The 25,556-nt window shown below is 33.6% G+C and overlaps 1 protein-coding gene across 1 annotated transcript in view; it reads left to right on the top strand.

Annotated features, from left to right (window-relative positions):
* Edem3 (ER degradation enhancing alpha-mannosidase like protein 3) overlaps positions 1-25,556 on the top strand; it is a 69,334-nt gene that overhangs the window by 10,703 nt on the left and 33,075 nt on the right. Inside the window, exons 3-7 of the mRNA XM_033762136.1 lie at positions 8,600-8,700; positions 9,306-9,345; positions 14,998-15,110; positions 16,516-16,669; positions 23,216-23,350. Coding sequence (XP_033618027.1) covers positions 8,600-8,700; positions 9,306-9,345; positions 14,998-15,110; positions 16,516-16,669; positions 23,216-23,350 — 543 coding nt within the window. The remainder of the gene's footprint in view (positions 1-8,599; positions 8,701-9,305; positions 9,346-14,997; positions 15,111-16,515; positions 16,670-23,215; positions 23,351-25,556) is intronic.

Here is a 25,556-nt window from a genome sequence, read left to right as displayed (position 1 = left end):
GTTTTAAAAGTTCTGAGAATGTGGTGACATATTAGAGAGTGGTTGTAGCTCTCTTTAGAAGGGAGAAGGCTGTATTCCATGTTGCCTAAGAAGTTCATCCTTGTCTGAAGTCCTAGTTCACTGTTGATTCTTATATTAATTCTTATCAGTATGGCTGATGATCATGCAACTCTTATCTCAGGCCCTTCCCAGCCACCTTATAAACTAAACTATTTTCTGCATCCCCTGTCCTCTGGAAGAATCCCTAACTGTGGTTAGAAGAGAAGGGTCAAAGATGGAATCTGGTGCTTTAAGCTGAGAAGGGTCAATGTAGCAGAAACAACAGTCAGGGATTTTCTTCAGAGAGCTTATCTTTGGGGCCTCAGGTAGAAGTCATGTTGGGTTTAGCAGTTATGAACTGTCTTCAGAGGGTCGATCTAGTGGACCACAGTAAAAGGTGTTTGGCACATTTCATCCTTGGTTCCATTTGCATGACTGTTTGGAATTTAGCAACCTCTAGAAGTGAAGAAACAAATTTTACCAGGAGATTAAGTATTCATGGTCCAAACATAAAAACCAGAATGAAAAGACAGATTGGAGGAGGAACTGCGTCCAGACATGGTTCTTAAGGAGTTGGATTAAGGATTGTAATCAGCTGGCTCCTAGACCTAACTGCTCATAGAGATTAACTATAAGTCTGCTATTTCTTTTATTGTAGAAGGAAGGTGTTTAATATTAGGATCAAGAGTAAAATATTTGAAATATATACAACTTTACTGAAAATTTAACTACATTTGATATTTCCAATAACATAATTAATGATTTTTAAAATTATTTTTAGTACATAAACTCTTCCTAAAATCTAGTTTTCAAATGGGTTTTACTAAGTAGTAAATTTTTGATGTTGCTTTGACTTGATGGTTTTAGGGGAGATTTTGTTATTTTTGTTATTTCAAAGGTCTAATAAATTTACAGTCTGATCTACTTTTTTATTTTTTGCATCTCTATTTTTAGCAAGCACATGTTCTACTTAATTTTCATAGGACGCTTTTATAATCTGAGCTTTATTTCTGATTTTCATAATTCCAAATTGTGTCAATATGAATTAGTTACCTCTCATTCTGGCAACACATTGTGAAGAAATACAGCTGTTCTTCACAGAGCAAGGTTGTTTTAAGCCTCGTAAGGCAATTTGTTTGCCACGTTAGCCAAGATGTTTGAAGTTTACTTAGGCTGTTTATTTGACACGTATGCATTCCTCTGCATTTATGCAAACTTTCTCAGTTTGCTTTGTGGTTAGCCCAAAGAAAAGCTGTGGTTTTATTTTTATCCTTGGTCTTGAAACAAAGGAAAATAAATTATATTTACACCTGATTCAAAGTTCCTTTATTTAATTATTCTGCTTTGCAATTGCTACCGGTATTTTTATTCTCTAGCTAAGTTCAAGATTTGAGTTTTCTTATTTAATTTGGAGTTTGAATTCATATTTAATTTCAGATAGATATGTTTATGTATTTGTTTTATAAAATGATAAAATAGTATGGTTTTTTTTGGGGGGGGTACTAGGGATTGAGCTCAGGACCTTGTGTTTGTGAGGCAGGTGCAGTGCCTCTGAGCTAAATCTCTGGCCCAAGTATGAGGTTTTGAAAGTTGTGGTTTAAAATAGTAAAAAACATTACAACCAAATTATTTGAATGATCTTCTTATAAAATATCTTTCAAAATACATTAACCACTTCAAAGAATTTCCTTTCTTCATTTCTAGGTATTAAATATGTATTAAATATGAAGCTGTAAAGCAATACAAAATCATGTATGTTCTAATAAATCATTTTTACTGGAATTGACATAAAAAGTTTTTGAGGCTCTAATACTGAAATGCTCCATATAAAAATAATTCAGAATTTTGCTGAAAATTATATATTTTATTAAAATAACAATATACTGTATTGAATTCACAACTTGATAGCTGTGTGTGGATTCTACTTATATTAAAACATTGGTTGCCTGGAATCTTCTCCTCAGGGAATGAATCACTGTGGAGAGCATTCAGTTTTTCTAAATACAGAAATACTGAAATGCTCCATATAAAAATAATTCAGAATTTTGCTGAAAATTATATATTTTATTAAAATAACAATATACTGTATTGAATTCACAACTTGATAGCTGTGTGTGGATTCTACTTATATTAAAACATTGGTTGCCTGGAATCTTCTCCTCAGGGAATGAATCACTGTGGAGAGCATTCAGTTTTTCTAAATACAGAAGTTTTGCAGGCTTCAGTGGTTTTTGTATTCTTTGAGCTACTTTAAAAATTTGCTTTTTTTTTTGTCTTCCTTTTCTGTTGACCATGTCTTTAGTGTTCCTGATCTATCATATTTTCATTTCTTTTTTGTGGTGGGCAGAAGGAATAGTGGGCCCTGAATAAATTATTTATTTATTTATTTATTTTTTGAGGTAAGGTTTCACTATGTAGTTGAGGCTGACCTGGAACTCACTATGTAGCCCAGGCTGGTCTCGAACTGACAATGATCCTCCTGCCTCAGCCTCCAGAGTGCTGGGATTATAGGTGTGTACCACCATGCCTGGCTATTTATTTGTTTTTGAAGCAGAGGCTCATTAAGTTGCCCAGCTGACCTTGAATTTTAGTCTTCCCACCTTAGCTTTTTCTTTAGGTGATCCTATGAATCTGGAATCTAGATAATTGAGTAAGAGAGTTAGACCTGTACCTGGGTTTACTTTGTTTTTTTTTTTTTGGTACTGGGGAGTGAACTTGGAACCTTGTGCTTGTGAGGCAGGCAGTGGAACCATTGAGCTAAATCCCTGGCCCTACCTGGGCTTACTTTTGCCAAACTTCAAAAATTAAGAATCATGTGAGCATTTGAATAATAAAAACAATTCAGACATGTATAAAAGATCAGACCAATTTTACAACTTTGCCATAGCAATACTCAGTGAATTGAATAAGCATGTAGAATTGTATCTTTAAATTTCTGAAGGAAAGAAAATATGTCTTAAGCATTTCATAACCATTCAGATTATTCCTGAAGTACTGACTAAGGTGACACGCAGCCTAACCCAGAGAAAGCAGAGAAGTAAAAATACCCATGTTTAAAATAAATAAGAATAAGCTACTTGAAGAGACCAGGCAACTAAGAGAAGAATCAGATTAGAAACTTAGAGGCAGATGTAGTGTTGCATTCCCAGCACTCGGATTGAAAATTTGAGCCAGTTTGATCAATTTAGTGATTTAAGAAGACCCTGACTCAAAATATTAAAAAAAAACAAAAAACAAAAAACAAACAAACAAAAAAGGTTATTGAAAATTTGAGCCAGTTTGATCAATTTAGTGATTTAAGAAGACCCTGACTCAAAATATTAAAACAAACAAACAAACAAACAAACAAACAAAAAAGGTTAAAAAAAAAGAGGGGCTGGGAATATAGCTCATTGTGAAGGCCCTGTGTTCAATCCTCAGTACTGGAAGAAAACAAAAACAAAAATAGAAGTGGAGAAGCCATGGAACAACAATGGTGTGTATCGAGCTCTTTAAGTAGAGTACTAACACTAGCAACTCTGGGAATTGTGGTTCTAGGACAGAATGCAAATGTTATAAACCTTCAAAAATCAAAATCTTTGTTAAATCATTATTTTTCTGATATAGGGAGAAATTGAAAAATTGCAAAACTATACTATTACTTAGTATATTTTTTTAATGGAAAAATAGTGATTTTTTTGCAAAAGAAAAAAACTCATTGAAAGTAGTTTGAACAATGTTCTTATCTTGCTGACTTCTCATTGTATTACTTAAAATATAGAGCAAGCATCTTTTCTATAATTGAATTGTCATACTTATTTCCAAATTTGGATTAACTTCAGACATTTTTATACTTCACTCTTTTAGTGTCATGAAATATCTCTAGAAATTATTTTAATAGGTTTTATTCAGACATTACTTCCTCTGTGACATCTTCATTTTTTATGTCACAACCACTTTCTAAATTTATGTCAGTAATTTGGCCTTCACTCATTTTCCCTGGCTACATATCTATAGAGATTTTTGAATGGTGGCAGTGATAGCTTCCCAGGTAAGCTATTTCTTCTGTAACCCCATTTGTGTTTGTGGCGGTTATGTGGAGTGTCAACTTGATTGGCTTTGGGATCACGTGAGGGTCTGGTGGAGTGCACTTTGCTGTGTCTAGGTGGATCCTGGAGGCCTATCTTTGGGTATTGTACACAGTCCCTGGCTCCTTCCTGGCTGGCATAGTTCCCCTTTCTTTGCTTCCCAGCCACCATGTATGAAGCAGCTTTGCTCCACCATGCCTTTCACTATTATGTCTGATCTTATAGCCAACTTACCATGGAATAGTTCATGGCGACAGAAGCAGCAAGAGCGGGTCAGGGATTTAGCTCAGTGGTTGGTGCTGCTGCCTGCCTCCCAAGCACAAGGTCCTGAGTTCAATCCCTGATACCACCCCCCCCAAATATATATGTATGAAAACAACATAGAAGTGATATAGGTGGGCCAAGGATTTAGTTCAGTGGCACTGTGCTTGTCTTACAAGTGCAAGGTATGGTCCTGAGTTCAATCCCTGGTACGGGAAAAAAAAAAAAAAAGAAGCAACAAAAGACCTTAACAGTGTCTTTCTGCTCCTTTGATCTTATTCAGACTACTGGGATTAGGGCAGTGCCAAACCAGTCACTCACATATAGTGATTTAGTAATCACATACCCTTAATCTTAGCATCACACACTCTAGAGCCATCAACCTCTGAAAAAGACTGCATGGGGGAACATCAAGACATAAGCCACACAATTGTCATGTAAGATGATTCTTGCTGAGTGATAAGGCACATGACACACTTGCTGTCTATGTATGAAATGAAGAACATGTATGGTGATATTCATGTGTACATGAATATATTCATGTATGCAGAGTGATTGATCACTGACTTTGAAAGAAGTAATATAATTGATCACTGATCATGATAAGTATCTGTTATTTGTGTAATGATTTGTGGACTGAAGAACTAGTACCGTATGTTGTAGTTGATACGATGTCTCATAGTCAGTATACCAGGATAATTGTCATTTGAACCATGAGGTTGAGTATTTATTTAACTAAGCTATAGTTTTTTTTTTTGTTTTTTGTACTAGGGATCCAACTCAGGTCCTTGTGCTTGGTAAAGCTGGTGGTGGAACCACTGAGCTAAATCCCTGGCCCTAACTAAGCTATAGTAATTGAAACCTGTGTGTAGTGACACCAGGAAAAAGGAAAAGTAAAATAACGTAACTGACAGAAGTCCCAAAATGGTTGGGAAAAAGTATGAGTATGTTAATTCTATGCTTGTCAGGGTGTTAATGACTGTTACTTAAAACTGAAACATGTAGTTATGAATCTAACCTCTAAATGCTTTTTATAATCATATCTAGAGTTCTTCTTGGTGAAGAAACAATTCAGCAGGTATTTCTTGTTTCTGTCCTTCCTATTAAGATCCATGATCAGAAGGTGGGAATATTTTGGTCCAGTTTCATAGAAGCAGTCATCCAATTTAAAAAGCCTCGTTCTGGCTTATGGCCATGCATGCAGGGCCATAGCATCAACTCCTTATATTTTGAGCATTACTGTAACTCTCACTGAAGCCTATCTTTATTTCTTTTTTTTGGTACCGGGGATCGAACTCAGGTCCTTGTGCTTACAAGGCAGAGGTGGCTGAACCACTGAGCTAAATCCCTGGCTGCCTATCTTTATTTCTAATACCTCTGTTCTGGTTAGCACAGCTTTATCTTTTCACTTTTGGTACTTTCAAATTTCTTTTTAAACTCAGTTTGTTTGTTTGTTTTTTTTTGGTACCGGGGATTGAACTTGGGTCCTTGCGCTTGCAAGGCAGACCACCGAACCATTGAGCTAAATCCCCGGCTTGTTATGTTGTTTTTTGTTTTGTTTTGTTTTGTTTTTTTTCAAACTCAGTTATTATTAAATATAATTTAAAAATATTCAGCATTTTATTGTGTTTATATGAGTAGGAAAGAAGATTCCTGCTTGTATTTTATTATCATCTTGGCTGAATATTAACTGTCATGGTCATTCTTCAAAAAAGTCCCAGTAACATGAACTAAGTACCTGTTAATAAATGTTAAGAGACATTAGAGGGCCAGGATTTAGCTCAGTGGTGCCACTGCCTGTCTCGCAATGGCAAGGTCCCAAGTTTGATCCTCAGTAACGCCCCCCCCCAAAAAAGAGATGTGAGAGATCTGTAAGAAGAAACTGAATTCATAAAAGATTTGAATTAATATAGTGATGAAATATATTTCTAGATGGGAAGAATCAGTTTGTAAAGATACCAGGTTTCTCCAAATTATGTTCTTCCAATTAAAACTTGAGTGGCATTTGAAGGAAATTTAAGTTATACAGAAGAAATATTAAAAGCATGTTGCAGAGATAGAGTAAGGTAATGGTTTTGGAGTAGGAATGGCAACTAGGACTATAAAATAGAGGATACAGAAATATGTGTTTGTGACAGTTTTGAACAAAAAAATCTGGTATTTCAAGCAGTTAGGAAAAGAATAGATTCTTTTAAAAGCTGCATTTGGAAAATTGGCTATTTTGGGGAAACAAATGTCATTAAATCCCTATTTCACATTATAAAACAAAAATCAATTCCAGGTAGTATAAATCTTTAAATGTAAATGTATACATATAAGAGTATTATTTTCAGAGGACTGGGGTAGCTTTGAAAAGCATGCCTGGAATCCAGGAACCATAAAGAAAAAGACTGACATTTAACTACACATTTAAAGCTTAAGTCGGGCTCTGGGGATTTAGCTCAGTGGTGCTGCTGCCTGCTTTGTAAGCACAAAGTCTGGAGTTTGATCCCCAGTACCAAATGAAAAAACAAAACAAAACAAAACTTGAAGCTCAAGGTGAACACACTATAAACAAAATCAAAAGCCAAATAAAAGACAGGAGAGGAATATTTATTGTATGTAACAAATTTATAAGTCTCTTTTGGTACAACAACAAAAAATAAACAGAAAAATGGACAAAGGGCATAAACAGACATAAAAAGTAATACCAATGGCAAATACGAAAAGATGTTTGTCCTTATTAATATTGAAACTTGAGTTAACATTTTCTATTAAAATCCAGGAGACTGGCAAAATAGAAAACATTGATCATCTCCTGTATTAGTAAGAATATAATAAATTGTAAGTTTGGTAGTATCAATAATTATTCATCCCCTTGATCTATAGATCTGTTTTTAAGTAATCCACAGAAATACTAGCATATATATGAAAGATGTACACAGATAATTCCTCATTTAATGACCTACCTGTTTACTATCTGAACTTACAGTTGGAGCACACTGTTCAGACTTGTAATCTATCTATTTTTATACAGTTCTGTACATCTTTTTTATAGAGCCCCGATGAATTTTTTGTATGGTAAATGTTGTTTATACAGCGCTGTAATTTTTACTGATTGTAGTGTGCAGTACAGTATTGCATTTTTGTTTGTTTTTTGGGTACTGGGGATTGAACTCAGGACCTTGTACTTGCAAGACAGGCACAGTGCCTCTGAGCTAAATCCCCGGCCCAACAGTACGTATTTTTAATGTTCTGTTATGCAAGAGTTATAAAAAAATAAAAGCAAAGTTATCAAGTTAGAGTTTCCTTTGACCATTTCTTTGTTCAAAATGTTACAATATACACATTATACAGTTCCTCAGTTAGTGACCAATTCAGTTAACAACCTAGTCACAGGGACACAATTTGGTTGTTAAACAGGGAATGTCTGCTAGGCACACAGTTGTGCAAGAGATTATATATATATATAGGTACGCATGGGTTGCAGCATTGTCTCTGTGGTGAAAAATTGAAATCAACATCCAGATTTATCAATCGGGAATTAAATTTTAGCATATTCATATTGTGGAATACTGTGAAGAGCAGGTACTTTTAAGGATATAGGCTCTGGTGTTAGGTTATCTGGCTTAGAAGTCTAAATCCATCATTTACTAGCTGTATGACCTATGCTTACTTAATTTCTGTAGGCCTCAGTTTTCTCATCTGTGAAGTGAAGATAAATGCATTTAATTCAGGGGGTTGTTGCAATAATTAAATTATAAAATGTATGGAATTGTGCTTAGAATATAAATACTCAATATTACCTAATATCAAATTATCCCTTTGTAGCTATAAAGTAGAACTATAACATTGTAACATGGAAAGCCTATGATTTCAGTAAGTGAATTTTAGAGCAATATGTCCCTATAGCATCAGTACCTTTTTGTAAATAAAAATTTTAAATGATATATGTGCATATGTGCATATACTTGCGTGTATATGGATAAATGTAACTTCTGGGGAGGGATATCAGATTATCATTTTTTTCTTCAGATTATCAATTTTTCAAAGGATTTTTGGGTATTGTTTGAATTTTTTCAGGCATGCACTATATTTTTGTTTACATTTTTTAATTTTCCACATACTATGTCGTATAACTTCTGACTGAGCTTCATTCTATGTTATTTTTAAACTATGAAAAGGTCATACTCTCTGCACGATGTATACTTTTGCTAATTTTCCTTAGTAACATATTTTGGTTTTCTTTGTAGGAACATGCCTACCCAGCAGATGAACTCATGCCTTTAACCTGTAGAGGTCGTGTTAGAGGCCAGGAGCCAAGTCGAGGTGATGTTGATGATGCCCTGGGAAAGTGAGTATGAGCATGGTGTGGCATTCAGAGTATTGACTGCTAGACTTCTAAGAGGCAATTTACAGTTGTGTTGCTGGGTGCTGGCTAAATTTTAAAGACTACTTTCAACATTGCATTAAGCTTCTTTATTTGTGTTATCTTTTGCAAAAACTAAACAGCTTACCCATTAGGTCAGAGAAGTTAGTTTGTTAATCTGGATGTAACTTTTAAAATAAGTGTAAATTTAAAAAGATATGCAAAGTGGGGCCAGGGATTTAGCTCAGTGGTTCCGCCGCCTGCCTTGCAAGCACAAGGACCCGAGTTCAGTCTCCAGTACCAAAAATAAAAAAAGATATGCAAAGTCATTAACACATGATGAAGTTTTACTGCTTTAATATTATTTTTAAAAGAGCCAAATGAATGTTTTTGTGCATCTTCAAAGATGTAGAATGTTAAGACTTTTCAGATTCCTTAAGTGTTTTATAGGATACATTGTACTTTAGATACATGTGACTACTAGTTAATAGAAAGTACTAGTTGATCAGATGTAGATAAGTCAGTTTAAATACTCATGGATAAAATATTTAGAATTTTAAATTTTGTGTCTTGTTATACTTTTTTCTTAGATTTTCCCTGACACTGATTGATTCTTTGGATACTCTTGTGGTAGGTTTGATTCTTCTTAGATTTACTTATAAGTATCATAATATGCACACTCAATACTATAAATTTAATCAACACAATAGGTATGAAATGGAAAACTTCAGAATTTAAAATGTTTAGATCTTTGCTTCTAAAGAAATCTTTCATGTGGTTGAGGTGATGAAGTCAAGTAAATATCAAGTGGAAATTTGTCCATTCATGGAGATACCCAAATAATTTATGGAGATATCAGCTTCTATAATGACATTTGGGAACGTCCCTCCTCCCACTTTTATAAAAGGATGGTTGGAATTAGAAGAAAGTAATTTTGGAAAATGCCATTGAGATTCTTGTGTCATAGTGGTATGTTGTAATAATACTGAAATTATTAAACTAGAATCTTTTGAAACTGTCCATAGTGAAAATTAGTTTTTCCTACAGTAATTTTTAGCACCAATTGATGACTTCTTGGATTTCTTTTTCAGCCTCATATGATGAAGAAATTAATTTTGATGAGTTCTGTTTCAGAATTGTTCATGGCATAAGGGATAGGTTGAGTTCCATATGTCATAGTTTCTAAATATACTATGTTTTTCTACTGTTTTACTTGTAGGTGTTTAGAATATAAAAGTAGGCTTGTTTAAGGATTTTTCCCTAAACTATAATTCTTAACTTTGTGTGCTGATTAATATTTAAGGGGAGAAAAATCTGGGTTAGCAGAAAATTTTCAGCCAGGTTTTACTTCCTGGTACTGTTTCTATATTCTTTTTCACTGGGCTAATTTTAGAACAAAGATTCTCAAATATAATAGCTGCTTAGGAAGATCACCTGTGATGTTTAAAAAAAATCCCTACTCATATTATTGGGTTTAACTGTTCTGGGTGAGGCTCAGTATTATTATTTACTCTTCTGAAGTTTCTTTAGCTTTAAAATGAAGCCATGATTGAGAAAACTTTGGTTGTTCAGACCTTTTTTCGAGACAAGATCTCACTATATAGTTCACCCTGGCCTCTAATTCATGACAATCTTCCTGCCTCAGCCTCCCGAGAGCTGGGATTATAGGTGTGAACCACCATGCCTGGCCGTCTAGACCTTTTTAGCTGGGTCAGAGTTTTCAAAGCTTAATTTTTCAGAGATTAATGGAATATGTAAGCTATATTGTAATAATTAAGAAACACATCTATTTTGGTGGGCTTTGTTTGTTTGTTTTTTGAGACTGGGTCTCACTATGTAGTTCAGGCTGGCCTTTAACTCACTGTGTAGACCGAGCTAGCCTCGACTCACTGCCATCCTCCTGCCTCGGCCTCTCAAGTTTTAGAACTACAGGTGTGTTACTGCAGGTGCCACACCCAGCTTGTATGTTTTACTTTTGGTTTGGTTGTTCTAAGTTTTCTGTAGATAATAAGGGAAAGGAAAAGGACAGAATATCCTGGAAGACACAGGTGATCCCCTGGGAGAAGCAAAGTGGTGTAATGGTTGCTGGGTGATTTACTTTAGGTCTGCTTTGGTCTTAGGAAGCAGATGATGAGCAGAAGCAGTGCTTGCATAGACCATAGGAGTACTTACTCTCATTCTGTCATCTTAGCTGTGTTTCTTCCCATCATGATTCCCCATCATTTCTCTATAAATTCCTAATTGAATTTCATAAACTTGGACTTCAGATATCCTATGTGTTTTGTGAAATATCAAGTAAAGGCGAAAAAGTGATTCCAGGTTACATAAATTTCCTATGTTTAGAAATCTGTTGTCCTGTCTGATTGGGCAGCCATTAGTTATTTTAAAGATTATATTCTTCAGGCTATTCCTATTAAACATTTGGCACTGATTTGAAAAATAGGGTTTCTGGGCCAATAGCATAAGTCTTACCTTGAATCTGTTCAGAAATATAGGACATACTGAATCAGACACTCTGAGGCCTAGCAGCCTCTTTGTGAACAAGCTTCTAGGTGATTCTGATATATGCTAGTTTTTTTGAACTGCTTCACAATGATGCAGTATTTTTTGATATATACTTTTTATTTTTTAAATCAGTTATCTCAAAAGCTAATGTGAGAAAATAGTTTTGTTTTTTTCTTTTTCTTTTTAAAAAGTGGAACAGAATTTATTGAAGGGCTCTAGGGGATATCATAGACTCTTCAGAAATCTGCATGGCCACACTTATGCTGAGCTCAGGAGTACATGGTTGCAGTCTTTGCCAATGAGCTTCTACTGAGACTAGCCCCCTCCTCCCCAGTGTCACAGCACTCTGGGCCCTCCTATATGTACTGCTATGATTGCTATAACCTCTAATGACCTCTGCAGGCTTCTTGCTTATTTGTGTCACCAGCTTCCCATTTAGAGTTTTCTCACTATGTAGTTGAGACTGACCTGGAACTCACTATGTAGTCCAGGCTGGTTTTGAACTCACAATGATCCTCCTGCCTCAGCCTCCGGAGTGCTGGGATTACAGGCGTGTACCACCACGCCTGGTTTTACATCCTCTTTTCAAGTGTAGTGTTTGGGCCAGGTCATCAGCTCTCCTGGGAGCTCATTAAAGTGCCAAACATCACTATGTAGTTGAGACTGACCTGGAACTCACTATGTAGTCCAGGCTGGTTTTGAACTCACAATGATCCTCCTGCCTCAGCCTCCGGAGTGCTGGGATTACAGGCGTGTACCACCACGCCTGGTTTTACATCCTCTTTTCAAGTGTAGTGTTTGGGCCAGGTCATCAGCTCTCCTGGGAGCTCATTAAAGTGCCAAACATTAGGCCTCAACCCAAGGATTGAGAGAGAATCTGAAGAACTTTTAAAACCATATACCTAAGTCACTGGGAAACTTGCTAAGATGTAGATTCTAATTCAGTAGATCCAAGATGGGGCCTAAGAGTCTGCATTCCTGCTAAGATGCCTGGTAGTGCTGAGCAGACCACACTATGAGTATTGAGTCTGGTAATCTGATTTAGCAATTGTAGAATATTAATAAGATCTCACTTGTAACAGTCCACATAATTTTACCATTTTTATTTCAGTCACACCATGATGTATTAAGTAGAATTTCTATTCCTGTAGCTTGATCTTCAAACTTAAACAGTTCCAGAAGATAGCATTGTAGTTTCTATTGATTGTTATGGAGTCATGCACTAAAATGTGGAGTATACCTTTGAATTACCATGAAATTTAGGGAAAAAAATTCAACCAAATTAGATATAATAGGGGGAAGAAATGAAACCTGGATTTATCCTTTTCCAGCTAGAAGTCTAAGGAACTCTTTAATAATGGAGCTGTTAGAATGAATTTTCTAGCTATTTCAGACAAGGGTAACTGCCTATTTTCTCTTTTTTAGGGACAAATGATGTTGGTATATTCTTGGTTGTTTAAATTTTGGAAAAAAGACCATTTTTTTCCCCCAATTTACAAAGCAGCTCAGACCTAAAAGAATAAATATAAATTCAAGAGGGAAAAATTCTCAAGAGATAGACTAGGGAGAAAAATAAAATTAACAAAGTAATATCTTTCCTTTCTTTCTTTCTTTCTTTTTTTTTTTGTACCGGGGATTGAACTTGGGTCCTTGCGCTTGCAAGGCAGGACACCGAACCGCTGAGCTAAATCCCTGGCCCTCTCTTCTTTCCTTTCACCTCCCCATCCCCCCATACTAGTTCATAGGGCAGGGAGATCAGAAAATTTACACAAGGGCTGGGGATATGCTCAGTGGTTCTGCTGCCTGCCTTGTAAGTGCAAGGACCCGAGTTTGATCCCTGGTACCAAAAAAAAAAAAAAGAAAAACTTACACAAAACTGGTATGAGGACCATATGTGTCTGCATTTGGTGCTGCAGAATTTGCATGGAATTTGAGATTGAAAAGAGAAAGTAGAGAATTTAAAAATCAGGTTTTCTACTGTATATTACTCAGGGCCTACCTTAACTTTTAGTTTTTCCTGAAAAACTAAATATATTTATTCTTATGGAAAGTTTTATAACTATATTAGAAGTCTTAGTGAAAATATCAGATAAAATAAAAAAAATATTAGTCAAGTAAAGGTAAGTTTCTTTTAATACATCTAGTCTCTTACATAATATCTAATAATAGCCTTCATTTACACTGAATAATCAAAGCAACCTATGTAATGATAATGGCCTCTTCATGAGTTCATTTTAAGAATCCAGTTTTTAGTCAGGATTCTAGACCTGCATGATTAACGCTTGATATTAAGCACTTATTTAGACATTCTGATGTAAGTATTTTATATGTATTGTCTCATTTAAGAAAACAATCTTATGGCCCAGGGTTTGTCTCAGTGGTTGTGACGCCTACCTTGAAAGTTCAAGGGCCCGAGTTTGATTCTAAGCACCAAAAAAAAAAGAAAAAAAAGCAGAAGAAAACAATCTTATAAGAGTATTTTTTTAATGATGGAAAAGGCTGAAAAGGCTAAGAGATTGAAGTAACTTATTTTCAATCACTTGGATCACACGGGTAGTAAGTGAAAGAACTTTCAAACCAGAACGTACTTTTTTTGTACTGCTGAGGATCAAGCACAGATCTTCACATATGCTATTCTCTTAACTGCAATAACTTTGCAGCAGTACACTGCCTCATTAGTGACTAAGACATCCCAGGGGGAAAGATGGCAGCTGTATAGTTCAGGATCAGTCAGCTGCAGAAAGAGCTTTCTTCTGAAACTAAGCAATTCTTATACAGGGCTTGATTAATAGAATGGTTGTTTTGTTTTGACTTATAAATCAAATCCCAGGAGAACTCACTTCTAATAGCTCTATGTCATGGTCTTTGTTTATCTTTGTCCGCAATGCTTAGGACTAGAAGTCCCAAGATTTCAAAGTTTTTTTTAATATTCTGAAATATTGTCATATTGACATAGACTCTAGAGGTTGAGCATCCTTAATCCAAAAATCTCAAATTCTCCAAAATCTGAAACATTTTGTGTGATATCAACATGACAATTAAAATCTCAAAATTTCTTATGTGGGTTTCAGAACATTTCAGAACTTTTCAGTTTTTAGAGTAGATTGCATTTTGGATTTTTCGCTTAGAGAAGCACAAATCTGTATCAATTCTTTTAAAAAATTTTTATTTTATTAGTACATAATGTTTACATTCCTAGCGTGGAGTTGGTATATGTACATAACACATCTTCATTCCTTTGTTTGTTTCCTTTCCCTCCTCGCTCCCCCTATCTCTTGATCCCCATGCTTTATCATGTACATGTTTGCAATGAATAAAGTTTACATTCATTGTGCGAAGGTGGTACATGTGCATAACACATCTTCATTCCTTTTTTTCAGCCCTTTCCCTTCTTTCCTTCCCTCTCTTGATCTCTTCCTCTTTGAAAAAAAGCTGTCTCCTAACTTCCTGTCATCTCTCTTTTATTTTGCTCTTTATTTTTACTTTGTGTTTCTCGTGTAAGAGACACCATGTGTATTAGTTCTTTTGATGATTGTTTTAAAGTACTGAAGATTTTTATTGTATCCAAGTGTGTAAAGAGCTACATAAAATGTAGAAAGTTGCACTTTTTTTTTTAGTTTTAGATACTATCACACTTTTATGCTTAAAGGATTATTTTATATGGGTTACTTTTTTGAGCCTTGAAATATAAATAAGCTGTTTTTAGTAGCTCATTCTGGTGATATTTCTTTTTGATTTGATAGAAAAGAATTTTATTTCATAATTTTCTTCTCCTAGGTATTAAATAAAACTAAAGAATTTGAAGATGCAGTGAGAAAAGTTTTAAGAGATGTTAATTTAGATAATGATGTAGTTGTATCTGTCTTTGAAACAAACATCAGAGTTCTTGGGTAAGTATATAAGTAAGACACTATACCAATAATTTTAATACAGAAAAGCTTAGGGTATATTGTTTAGTTCTTGAAAGCAGTAAGTTTCTTATGTTTAAAAGATAAAATTTGAGATTGAAAATCTCAGTGAAGCTCTGGATTAACCCTGCATGCTGTTAGTCACAGATTGCAAAAGTCTTTGGAAATATAAGTGTCCTTGCAAGTTGTGATTAAAAAGTACATTGAATGCTGCTACCAGGTACCATCCAGTGGAAAAGAAGGAGGCTGGTAAAAACATTATGATGTGTTCTCATCTACCTTATTCATTGGACCTGGCACTATGTGACTTCTGGCTCTTCCCCAAAGTTAAAATGACCATGAAAAGTAAACCTTTTGCATCAATTCAGAATATCAAAGCAGCCAGAACAGTGCAACTAAAGACACTCACCAAAGAGAACTTCAGGATTGATTCAGAAAATGGCAAGAAAAATGGGATAAATCTGTTTGAAACAAAACAAGAATATTTTGCAGGGGATCAATGGCAGTGTATCTTTTACTGTAATTTTTTTTTTAGTTTAGGCATTCGCTGTATTTTTAGATCACATCTTGTAGTTGTAGACACAAAACAAGAAAATGCCTGTTGAACATTTGTTACCTTAGCACATCGCAGCTTTTTCATGAGCTTAACATAGTTTGCTAACTTTAGGGAAGTATTTCTTCAGAGAAGCCAAATGAAACTTAATTTATAGGATTGCCTTTCAACTTGAAATACTCTTGAGATATTTAAAAATGTGAAGTTAAAAGATTTATTACTGCTGGGGATTTAGCTCAGTGGTTCCGCCACCTGCTTTGCAAGTACAAGGTCCCAAGTCTGATCCCCGGTATAAAAAAAATTTTTTATTACCTCATTTAAATAATGGTAATTTTTTATATTAATGATTACTTTTGTGATATTTTAACTCATTTCTTTTTATCAAAATAAGTCTTTACTTCAGTTAAACATAAAGTTATTTTTTTAAAAAAAGTTATTTAGCTTTTCAGAGTTTATTAATCCATTACGCTTAATAGAGTAGGACTTTTTAAATTAAACTAAGGTTAAATATTTTATGGTGATACAATTAAATTTTTAAATTAAAAATTTGTTAAAATTAATTTACCACATTTGTTAAAATAAATATGATGCTTATGGTAGTCTTTGTTTTAAATAAGTTTAAGGTATTTAAGAATGCCAGACACTATAACACAGAACATCTGATTTTTAAAGTATGTTGACTATGTAATTATGATAATTGGGCAAAATTGAGTAGCCAGCAAAGTCTTCCCTTATGTATGCTAAATTGTTCATAGCAAAATACTCACACCTTTTTATGTAGAGACTTTTAATCATCTGTAAGATGTGGATAATGTGTTGTCTCTGTGATAATAGAGGTCTTTTGGGTGGACACTCACTGGCAATTATGCTGAAAGAAAAAGGTGAATACATGCAGTGGTACAATGATGAACTTCTCCAAATGGCAAAGCAGTTGGGTTACAAACTTCTGCCAGCTTTCAATACTACCAGTGGCCTTCCTTATCCAAGAGTAAGTAATTCTGAAAAAGTACAATAGTTTTACATACTTCCTTTGCTCTTTTACAAAGTGAATTTTTGAGAACAGCACTATTGTTCCTTACTTGCTTCAGGCTGGAAAAAAATGTTTCAAAGCTATATAACAAATTTATATTGACATTTCAATTAACTTATATTTGAATGATGTGAGAATTAGATTAGTTTAACTTTTACTATGTCTCTGCTTAATAGATTAGAGACAAACAGATGCTAGACTGGAACTTTGGCCAGAATTGTTTGTGCTGAAGTTATAGCTGAAGCAGTGAGAGTATGTAGGCGTTACTCTCTGAAGGGAAAACCAGACAGAGCAGGGCATGAGAAGGAAGTAGAGCTGTTGAGGAGAGCATTCAGAGATCTAGGAGACAAAACCATAATGTAGTGGATGGTATTATAACATCCAAACAAAGGAACTTCAACAGGAGGACATATTCTAGAAAAATTGAGATTTGGGTGTGAGCAGAGCCTTGAATGATGTAATGTGGTAGATTAAAGAGGGAGAAAAGATTCAAAGTAAGTAAAAAGTAGGTATGGACCACTTACTTGCTGTGGGATTTTTTTCAGTGTTAGTAGTTAAAGAAGAGTTAGCAGCAGAGTCAGTTGAATATTTTTGACTTTTCCATCAAGACAACTTTATATTTGAAGTAGAGAGAAAGAAGCCATTGCAGATAAAAAGAGCTCTTCTGATTTATTTCATTGTTTATTATTATTACTCTTTCCCTCTTATCCAAGATTACCAAACTTTATTATTTTTTCTTTTCTTATTTTGTCTCTATTGAAATCAGTATAACTGTGTTATATTTATTCTGAAATGACTATAAATGTCTAATTCTTTTCTTTCTGGTTTATGATTCATTCAGGTCACTTGGAAAATTAATATTACTAAAACAATTTTTATTGAAAAGAAAAATTTTACTGACAGTTGTATTGAATTTCCTTTAACATTCAGAATTCTTTGTAGTTTGGAAGCACTTTCTTTTTCCCACACTATACTCCAGTGAAATCAGTTTTCTATCCCAACCAAAACATTCTATAGTGTTCCCCCCAAACTCTTGGTTTTTTTTTTCCATTCCATGTTTGTAGGCTCTATTTCTCAGCATAACTTCTTTACCAATATAAATCAAATAAGGCTCATTTCCTCAAGAAGCTACCTTGAATAGGTAGACAATACAGCATGATAGAGGATGGTACTATACAAACTGAAAGTCACATCCCATTCATTTACCCACCAATTTACTTGGTCATCACCAGCACTTTATCTTTAATATGGAAAGAACTAGATTTAAATGTCTTAATTATTTAAATTTCTAGTTTTTGGTATTTTAAATAGCTTTCCTGTGAATATTCTTATATACATCTTTTTATACACTTTTTATTTCTTCTTTAGGATGGATTATTATAAGAGGGAATCATAGAGTAGAGGATGCTTTTTCACACTTTAGGTAATTACTGTCCAGTTGCTCTCTAAAAAGATTCTTTTATACTTCCTCAGTGTTACATAGAAATGTACATACAGTTGTACAGTTGCCAATGCCACATATTATTCTTTTGTCATCTTAATGAGAAAAAAATGAAATTACTTTCATATGAATTTCTTTGTTAGTAAAATTAAATTTGACCCTTTTTCCTGTAGCTTATTAAAATTAGAAACAAAGTTACTTTAAGCAATATACAGATATTTACTTAATTGAATTTACTTTTAGTAAATAGTTTTAGTTTTTGTTATAAACAGAGGTGCTGGATTTTGAGGAATCAAGCATATGTTTACTTTTACAATTACATGATAAACATGGATGGAGTTGATACAGAAGAAACTGAATATTATAATGAACAAAGAAACATTATTAGTTTCTTACTGTTGAAGTATCAATAAAAAATTTAAAAACATTTTCAAAGGTGACTATAGAAGAAAATAATTGCTTCCCCTTCTTATATACACTTAGTGACTGATTTTGCTCATGAAAATTTGTGCAGTCCTTAGATATTATAAATTGATATAATTTGCACTAATTTGCATAAATTGAGAAATTTGCTAGACAGAAATGGTGTTGTAAGACAATGTTCATTTTGAAACTTATATATAAACATTGTCTATGTTTTGTAATGTCATTTCTTTTAAGTTATTAAAAGCAACTTGCCACCTTTTCAAATAATGTTATTGCTAAGATTGAGTAAATGATATCTATAACATATAGGTGTTAGATTTCCCTTGCCTTAAGATGGCTGCCACATAGAATAGCAGTCTCCATGTTAAAATATGGCTTCTCCCAGCAAAGGACAGGCTTCTTCCCATCATGCCTCTTCTCCCACCGAAAGAGTAACCTAATACTTGCTACCTCCTAACAGCTAGATGTGAGAGGCTCCTCCAGTCTCTTAATACTACCTCATTCAACTCCACCCCAGCTCAGGCTAACCCCACCCTGCTCCTATAAAAAAAAGTTCCCTGTGCTGACATGTTGCTTTCTCTCCTTTGTTCAGAGACAGCCCGGCAGATCCTCCCCATAATAAAGGCTTCTTATGGTCCTGGTCTGGTCTTGGTTTTTGGCTCTTTTATCTAACAATAGGGTTATTAGGAATTCTCATGTACATTATTTAAGTATATATAAGAATTTTCAGGATAGCTAATAGGTAATATAGGTAGTTTATACTTTACTAAATTTATACCTTGTAATTTATACTTTATTAAAATGTAAAAATGTTTTAGTCAAAACTTCTTAGTAAAAAAAAAGTGAGCTTTGTAGTGAAAGGATGGAAAAAATATTCCATGCAAATGGAACCCAAAAGCAAACATAAGCATCTATACTCATACCTGACAAGGCAGGCTCATATACAAAATTAGAAGGGACAAAGGCTATTACATCAGTAAAGGAACAATCTGCCAAGAAGGTTTAACAATTGTAAAATTTATATGCATGGAACTTTAGTGTTCTCAGTTTCATAAAATAAGCACTATTCAACAGGCCTCAATACAATAACAAGTGGATGGCTTTAATGTTTCACATTCACCAACAGTTATGTTGTCACCCAGACCCCCCCAAATCTAACAATGCAACAACGGAATTAAACAACACTGAAGATCAAGTAGACTTTGCAGACTTCTATAAAACATTCTGTTCAACAACTGTAGTGTATGAATTATTTTCAGCAACTCATGGAACTTTCTTCAAAATAATATATAGCAAATCAACTTCAATGAAAAATCGAAATAATTTCTTATATCTTATCAGACTACGGTGGAATAAAACTAGAAATCAACAGCAAGAGAAACCATATAAATACATGGTGATTGAACAGTTTACTTTTGAATAATCAATGGGTCATTCAAGAAATCAAAGGGGAAATTTTAAAAACCCGTAGAGTGGAAACATACCAAAATCTTTGGGATACAGTGAAGGTCATTCTTAGAGGGAAGTTTATACCTATGAGTGCTATTAAAAACATCAGAGAGGTACCAAATAAATAACCCACGATTCGTCTCTGGGTCTTAGAAAAACCAAACCAAATGCAGTGGAAGGAAAGAAATAGTAAAAAATCAAGGTAAAATTAATAAAGTAGATACTATAAGAACAATACAAAAGATTGATGAAACAGTTGATTCTTTGAAAATATAAGCAAGATTGATAAACCCTTAGCCAAATTAGTCAAAAGAAAAGAGAGATAACCAAATCAATAAAATTAGAGATGAAAAAGGAAACAGTACAACACACCAGTGAAATCTAGGATCATTAGGGACTATTTTAAAGCCTGATACTCCAATAAACTGGAGAAGCAAGAAGAATTTGGATAAATTTCTAGACACATATAAACCAACAGGATATAAAAATCCTCAACAGATCAATAAGAAGCTATGAAATTGAAGCAGTAATAAAAAGATAAAAAAAAAACAAAAAAAAAAAAAACCCAAAAACCAAGTAACAGGACTAGATGGGTTTATTGCTGAATTTTACCAGACTTCTAAAGAAGAACTAACACTATTGCATGAATAAAAAGGGGAGGAATGCTTTCCAAATTCACTCTGAGTCCAGTATCACCCTGATACCAAAAGCAGATAAGGACACAACAAAAAAAAGAATATTATAGACCAGTATCCTTGATGAGTGTGGGTGCAAAATCCATGCAAAACACTTGCAAACTGTATTCAACAACACATTAAAAAGATCATAAACCATGATAACATTGGTTTCATTCCAGTATGGTTCAACATATACAAATCAATAAACATAATATACCACATAAATAGAATCAAGATAAAAATCACATGATTAGTTGATGCAGAAAAGCTTTTGATAAAATTCAACATCCATTCATGATAAAAGCCCTAAAGACACTAGGTACAAAAGCATTATACATCTACATAGTAAGTACTATATATGACAGATCCATAGCCAGAATCATACTGAATGGGAAAAACTGACAACATTTCCTCTAAAATCAAGAATGAGACAAGGGGGTCTATTTTTACCACTCCTATTCAATGAAGTTCTATACTTGAACTTTTTTTTTGGTACCAGGGATCGAACTTTGGTTCTTGTGCAGTGGAGGCAGGCAGTGGCACCACTGAGCTAAGTCTCCAGCCTTGTATATGAACTTTTAAAGTAGCTACGCAAGACAAAAATAAAAGGATATACATAAGGAAAGAAGAAATTAAATTATCTTTGGGTTTGCATTTAAAAGGTTGCAAGATTTAAATGATCTGATGTAGTTAGATGTTTTAAGAAATAGCCTTTTACATAATTTTGTAGCAGTCATCTTAGGATAGTAAGGGCTGTAATTGAATACGTAAACTATACAAAAAGTGGTAACATGAAATATTTTTAATATACTAACTTTGATTAAAGTATTTTTTTCTTTTGGGAAAGACACTAAAAGTGAAATATAAATGTTTATTCTTTTTGTTTTGTTATTGCCTTCTCATGACTACTTGAATTTTACCATGCTTAGCTCACACTACAATCTAGTGATATTGCTTCTTCTGAATTTGGATATTTTTTGAGTAGTCCTTTTGTTTGACTCTTTACTTATGACACATAATTATTAGCTATCTCCTCTATATATGTATATCTCTTATTTGCTCTGTCTGTTAAGGTCCTTTAAGGCAAAGATCTATTTCTTTGTATCTTACCATAGTATCTATCACACAGCAGGTAAGTAATATCCATCAATTGATTGTAGTAATTAATAGAACTAACCAGACAATATTTCTTACTTGTGGTTCTTACTACAAATATGTATAAAATTTTTATACTTTACCTTAGTGTAATAAATTTTTACTTGATTATTGAGGGTTACTTCACTTTATGTTTATTCTCAATACAAATTTTCAGTTTTAGATCTGTAGATAGGATGTAGACATAAGATAATAGGTCATACTTTCCATTCCTTTTCATCATGAAGAATACCTATAAGCAGTTAATGTCCTTAAATACAAATAGTAAGGATAATCATAAATCTGATGGAATGGTACTGCCAGGCTAACAGCATGTAAAAATATTTTAAGTGACATTCTTGGAAAAGAGATAAATGGTAGTGCTGAAGACAGCATACAGTGATCATCTCCTCATGTCTCACCTACATTTCACTTTTGTTTTGTTCTTGAGTGGAGTTTGTTTTAGAAATCCCTAGAATATGTTGATTAGACACTGTTAAGGCAAGAAGCATATGGAGTAATGGACTTTTGCACATACTGAAGTATCAATTTATTTGAGCTTTTTATGAATCTGAACAACTGGCCTGAAAAGATACATGCTGTTTTACTTTTGATATATTTTTTAAAGGCTATTAAATCCTTGACATATGCCTCCTTTTTGGGATTTGGTGCTGAAAATATTCCAGTTTTTATCAGTTGCTGATCAAGTTGGTTCTAGTTAATCCAGATTAATACTGTAGTATTCTTTGTTTATCCTCAAATTACAAAAGAAGTACCTCTTGGTAAAAAGTGTTCTTCTTTTGTTAGCCTGTCAGCAAGCCAGTTTTTTCTAGTATTTCAACTTCTAAAATCTTTAACAAAAAATTTAATCTCTTCTAATGCTTACCATTATAATCAGTTTTTTCTCTATAAAGAACTCTCAACTAAACCTAATTTCTTTTAAAGCTGGTCTACTCTTCTATTCTTTTTTTGTTTTATTTTTGTACGGGAGATCAAACTTGAGTCCTTGTGCTTGTGAGGCAGGCGGTGGAACCACTGAGCTAAATCCTTGGCCCCATACTCTTCTATTGTTGAACTAACTAGATCAAACTGTCTGTAGAACAAAACTGTTATGGAAGGTGTTTTTCTATGTAATTGTTATAATGATGTTGCATTTTGATATCATTGAGGAATGAACTAAATAAAAATTTATTTACTGTTAATGTTACGTGCCTACAATATATTTCCATAGATGTTAATTGGAAAGTCACGAAGATCATCAGATTGAGCTTCAGTGTTCAATAATTATTTTCATGACTTACACCCTTGATAAGTAATTTTATCAGAAATATGTTATCTCTTGATAGTTACTAATGATAATCTTTTGGTTGTATTTAGATTAATTTAAAGTTTGGCATCAGAAAACCAGAGGCTCGGACAGGGACTGAGACAGATACCTGTACAGCTTGTGCAGGTACCTTGATCCTTGAGTTTGCTGCTTTAAGTCGATTCACTGGAGCAACGATATTTGAGGTTTGCTTTTCATGGTCTTTGGTCTGCTGGGTATTGGGCATACCTAACTTTATATGTTTTTTCCTTTGGTTAGGCATTAGGATGATCAATTGGAGGATTACTGTTTTATAATGAACTTTTTGTCCAAATTCCATTATATAGTTTTTGATTGTCTGAAACACAAGTCATTGTGAGGCAGCCGTGTTAATACAACTTTGTATTTGTTCACAAACTATGAAGTAAAATTTTAGTTCATTCTTAGAACATTATGTATATCATATAAATTTGGTAGCTCCTTGATAGCATCATTGTCTAATATGAAGTACTACATCTCTGTTTCATTTATTAGACTTCCAAATAATTGATTGAATTCCTGAAACCTTCACTAATCTAAAACATAGTGAAATTTTTGCATTTAAATCTTGATTGAAAATCTGATCTATAAATTTTTTTTTTACTTAAATTGAGATGTCCTTCATTTTTCAAAAGCCTTAGTATCCCCCACATAGTTTTTCTGCTCTAGGTATTTCTCACATTTAGAAAAAAACTATTTAAGCATGTTATTGGAGTGCATTAATTATATAAATAGCTTCTTTCAAATATGGAATGAGTGAATTTTTAAAATTTCAACAATATATATAGAATAGAAATAGGGATATATATATATATGTATCCACATTTCAGACATTGGATGTGAATGTAAATAAAAGTAGAATAATTTTTGTATAGTTTTTTTTAGCTGTATGTTCAAATGTTTGAAGGACAGATTTGTGCTTGATTCATTTATCTTTTAAACTAAAATTTTTATTCTATACCTAGTTGACAAATCTTAACTTTTCACTAAAGAGTATAGATATATTGCATGCTTTTAAGTGTGAGCTATAAATTCCCTAAGATAATGATCCATTTACAGATGAAGAAAATCAGACTCAAGAGGAGAAGAGAGCTGGGCACAGAGGCATACACCTATAATCCCAGCTACTTGGAGACTGAGGCAGGTGGATCACAAGTTCAAGGCCAACCTCAGGCATTTTAGTGAGACTCTGTCTCAAAATAAAAACAATTGGGGCCAGGTGTGGTGGCACATGCCTGGAATCTCTGCTTTGGTGGCTGAGGCAGAAAGATTGCTTCAAGTTCAAGACTAGCCTGGGCTACCTAGTGAGTTGAAGGCCAGCCTGAAGTACCAAGTGAAACCCTGTCTCAGAAACCAAAACAAAACAAAACAAAAAAATGGGTGGGGGATGGTTGAGGATATAGCTCAGTAGTAGAAAGTATGATAGCATAGCATTGGGGTCCATCCCTAGTACTGAAAAAAACTAAAATAATCCATGTCTCTCTGAATCCAAAACTCATGTTTTTTCACTAGCTATTTTGTGTTTATGAGCAAATCTGTTGAAAATCATTATTTAAACTGTTTGAAATTGTAGTAATTTATTTTCAGAGAAGCAAACTGATATAGTTGACAGAGCATTTATCTAATAGAAAGTTGGAAAACTATAGTCTGTGAGCCAAATCTAGCCACTGCCTATTTTTGTTCAAAAAGAAAGTTTTATTGTAACACAGCTATGCTGAGTTATTTATTTTTCTCAATGGTTACTTTGTGTTATAGTGACAGAATTGAGACGTTGTGACCAAAGACAATATGACTGATCCTTAAAATATTTACTATCTGGCCTTAGTAAGAAAGTTTGCTGAAGCTTAGTCTAATATATAAAGAGATCTGATTTTTTGTATTGCTTATCTTATAATTCAGTTGTAAGTGTTGGTTAAGTCTTTAATTTCACTGGGCACAGTTTTTAACTGTAAATAAGAACAGGGTAGTATGGCCTGTACCAAGATTTCTGGCTCTGAAATTCTATCATGTAGTTAAAGTTGTAATCTGCTTTGTTTAAAAAAATAATCAGCACAAGTAGGTTGAGTGAACAATTAAAACTATTTTATACTTCTATTTTTAAATCTACAAAGTAACAAAGTTTAATGATTTTTTTTGTTTTATAGTAGTACTTCTGCAATGCTAAATAGGTTCATGTTCTAAATTTAATTGAGTAACTTACCTTATACATGCTCTTTGCTTTTACATTTTGCAGCATTTTTATCTAAAACCAAGAATTTGTTTATAAATCATTTTCATTTAGTGTCCAATGGATAACAATAAATGAAAAATTACCATAAGATTTTGAGTTTATTACAAAATATTCATTAGCCTAGTTGATATACTAACTTTCCA

This window comes from Fukomys damarensis, unplaced genomic scaffold (assembly GCF_012274545.1).
Source record: "Fukomys damarensis isolate Sample0158 unplaced genomic scaffold, DMR_v1.0_HiC HiC_scaffold_11, whole genome shotgun sequence".
Taxonomy (NCBI): domain Eukaryota; kingdom Metazoa; phylum Chordata; class Mammalia; order Rodentia; family Bathyergidae; genus Fukomys; species Fukomys damarensis.
Note: the sequence above shows the minus strand (reverse complement) of the source record. Positions and strands in the feature narration are given on the sequence as shown.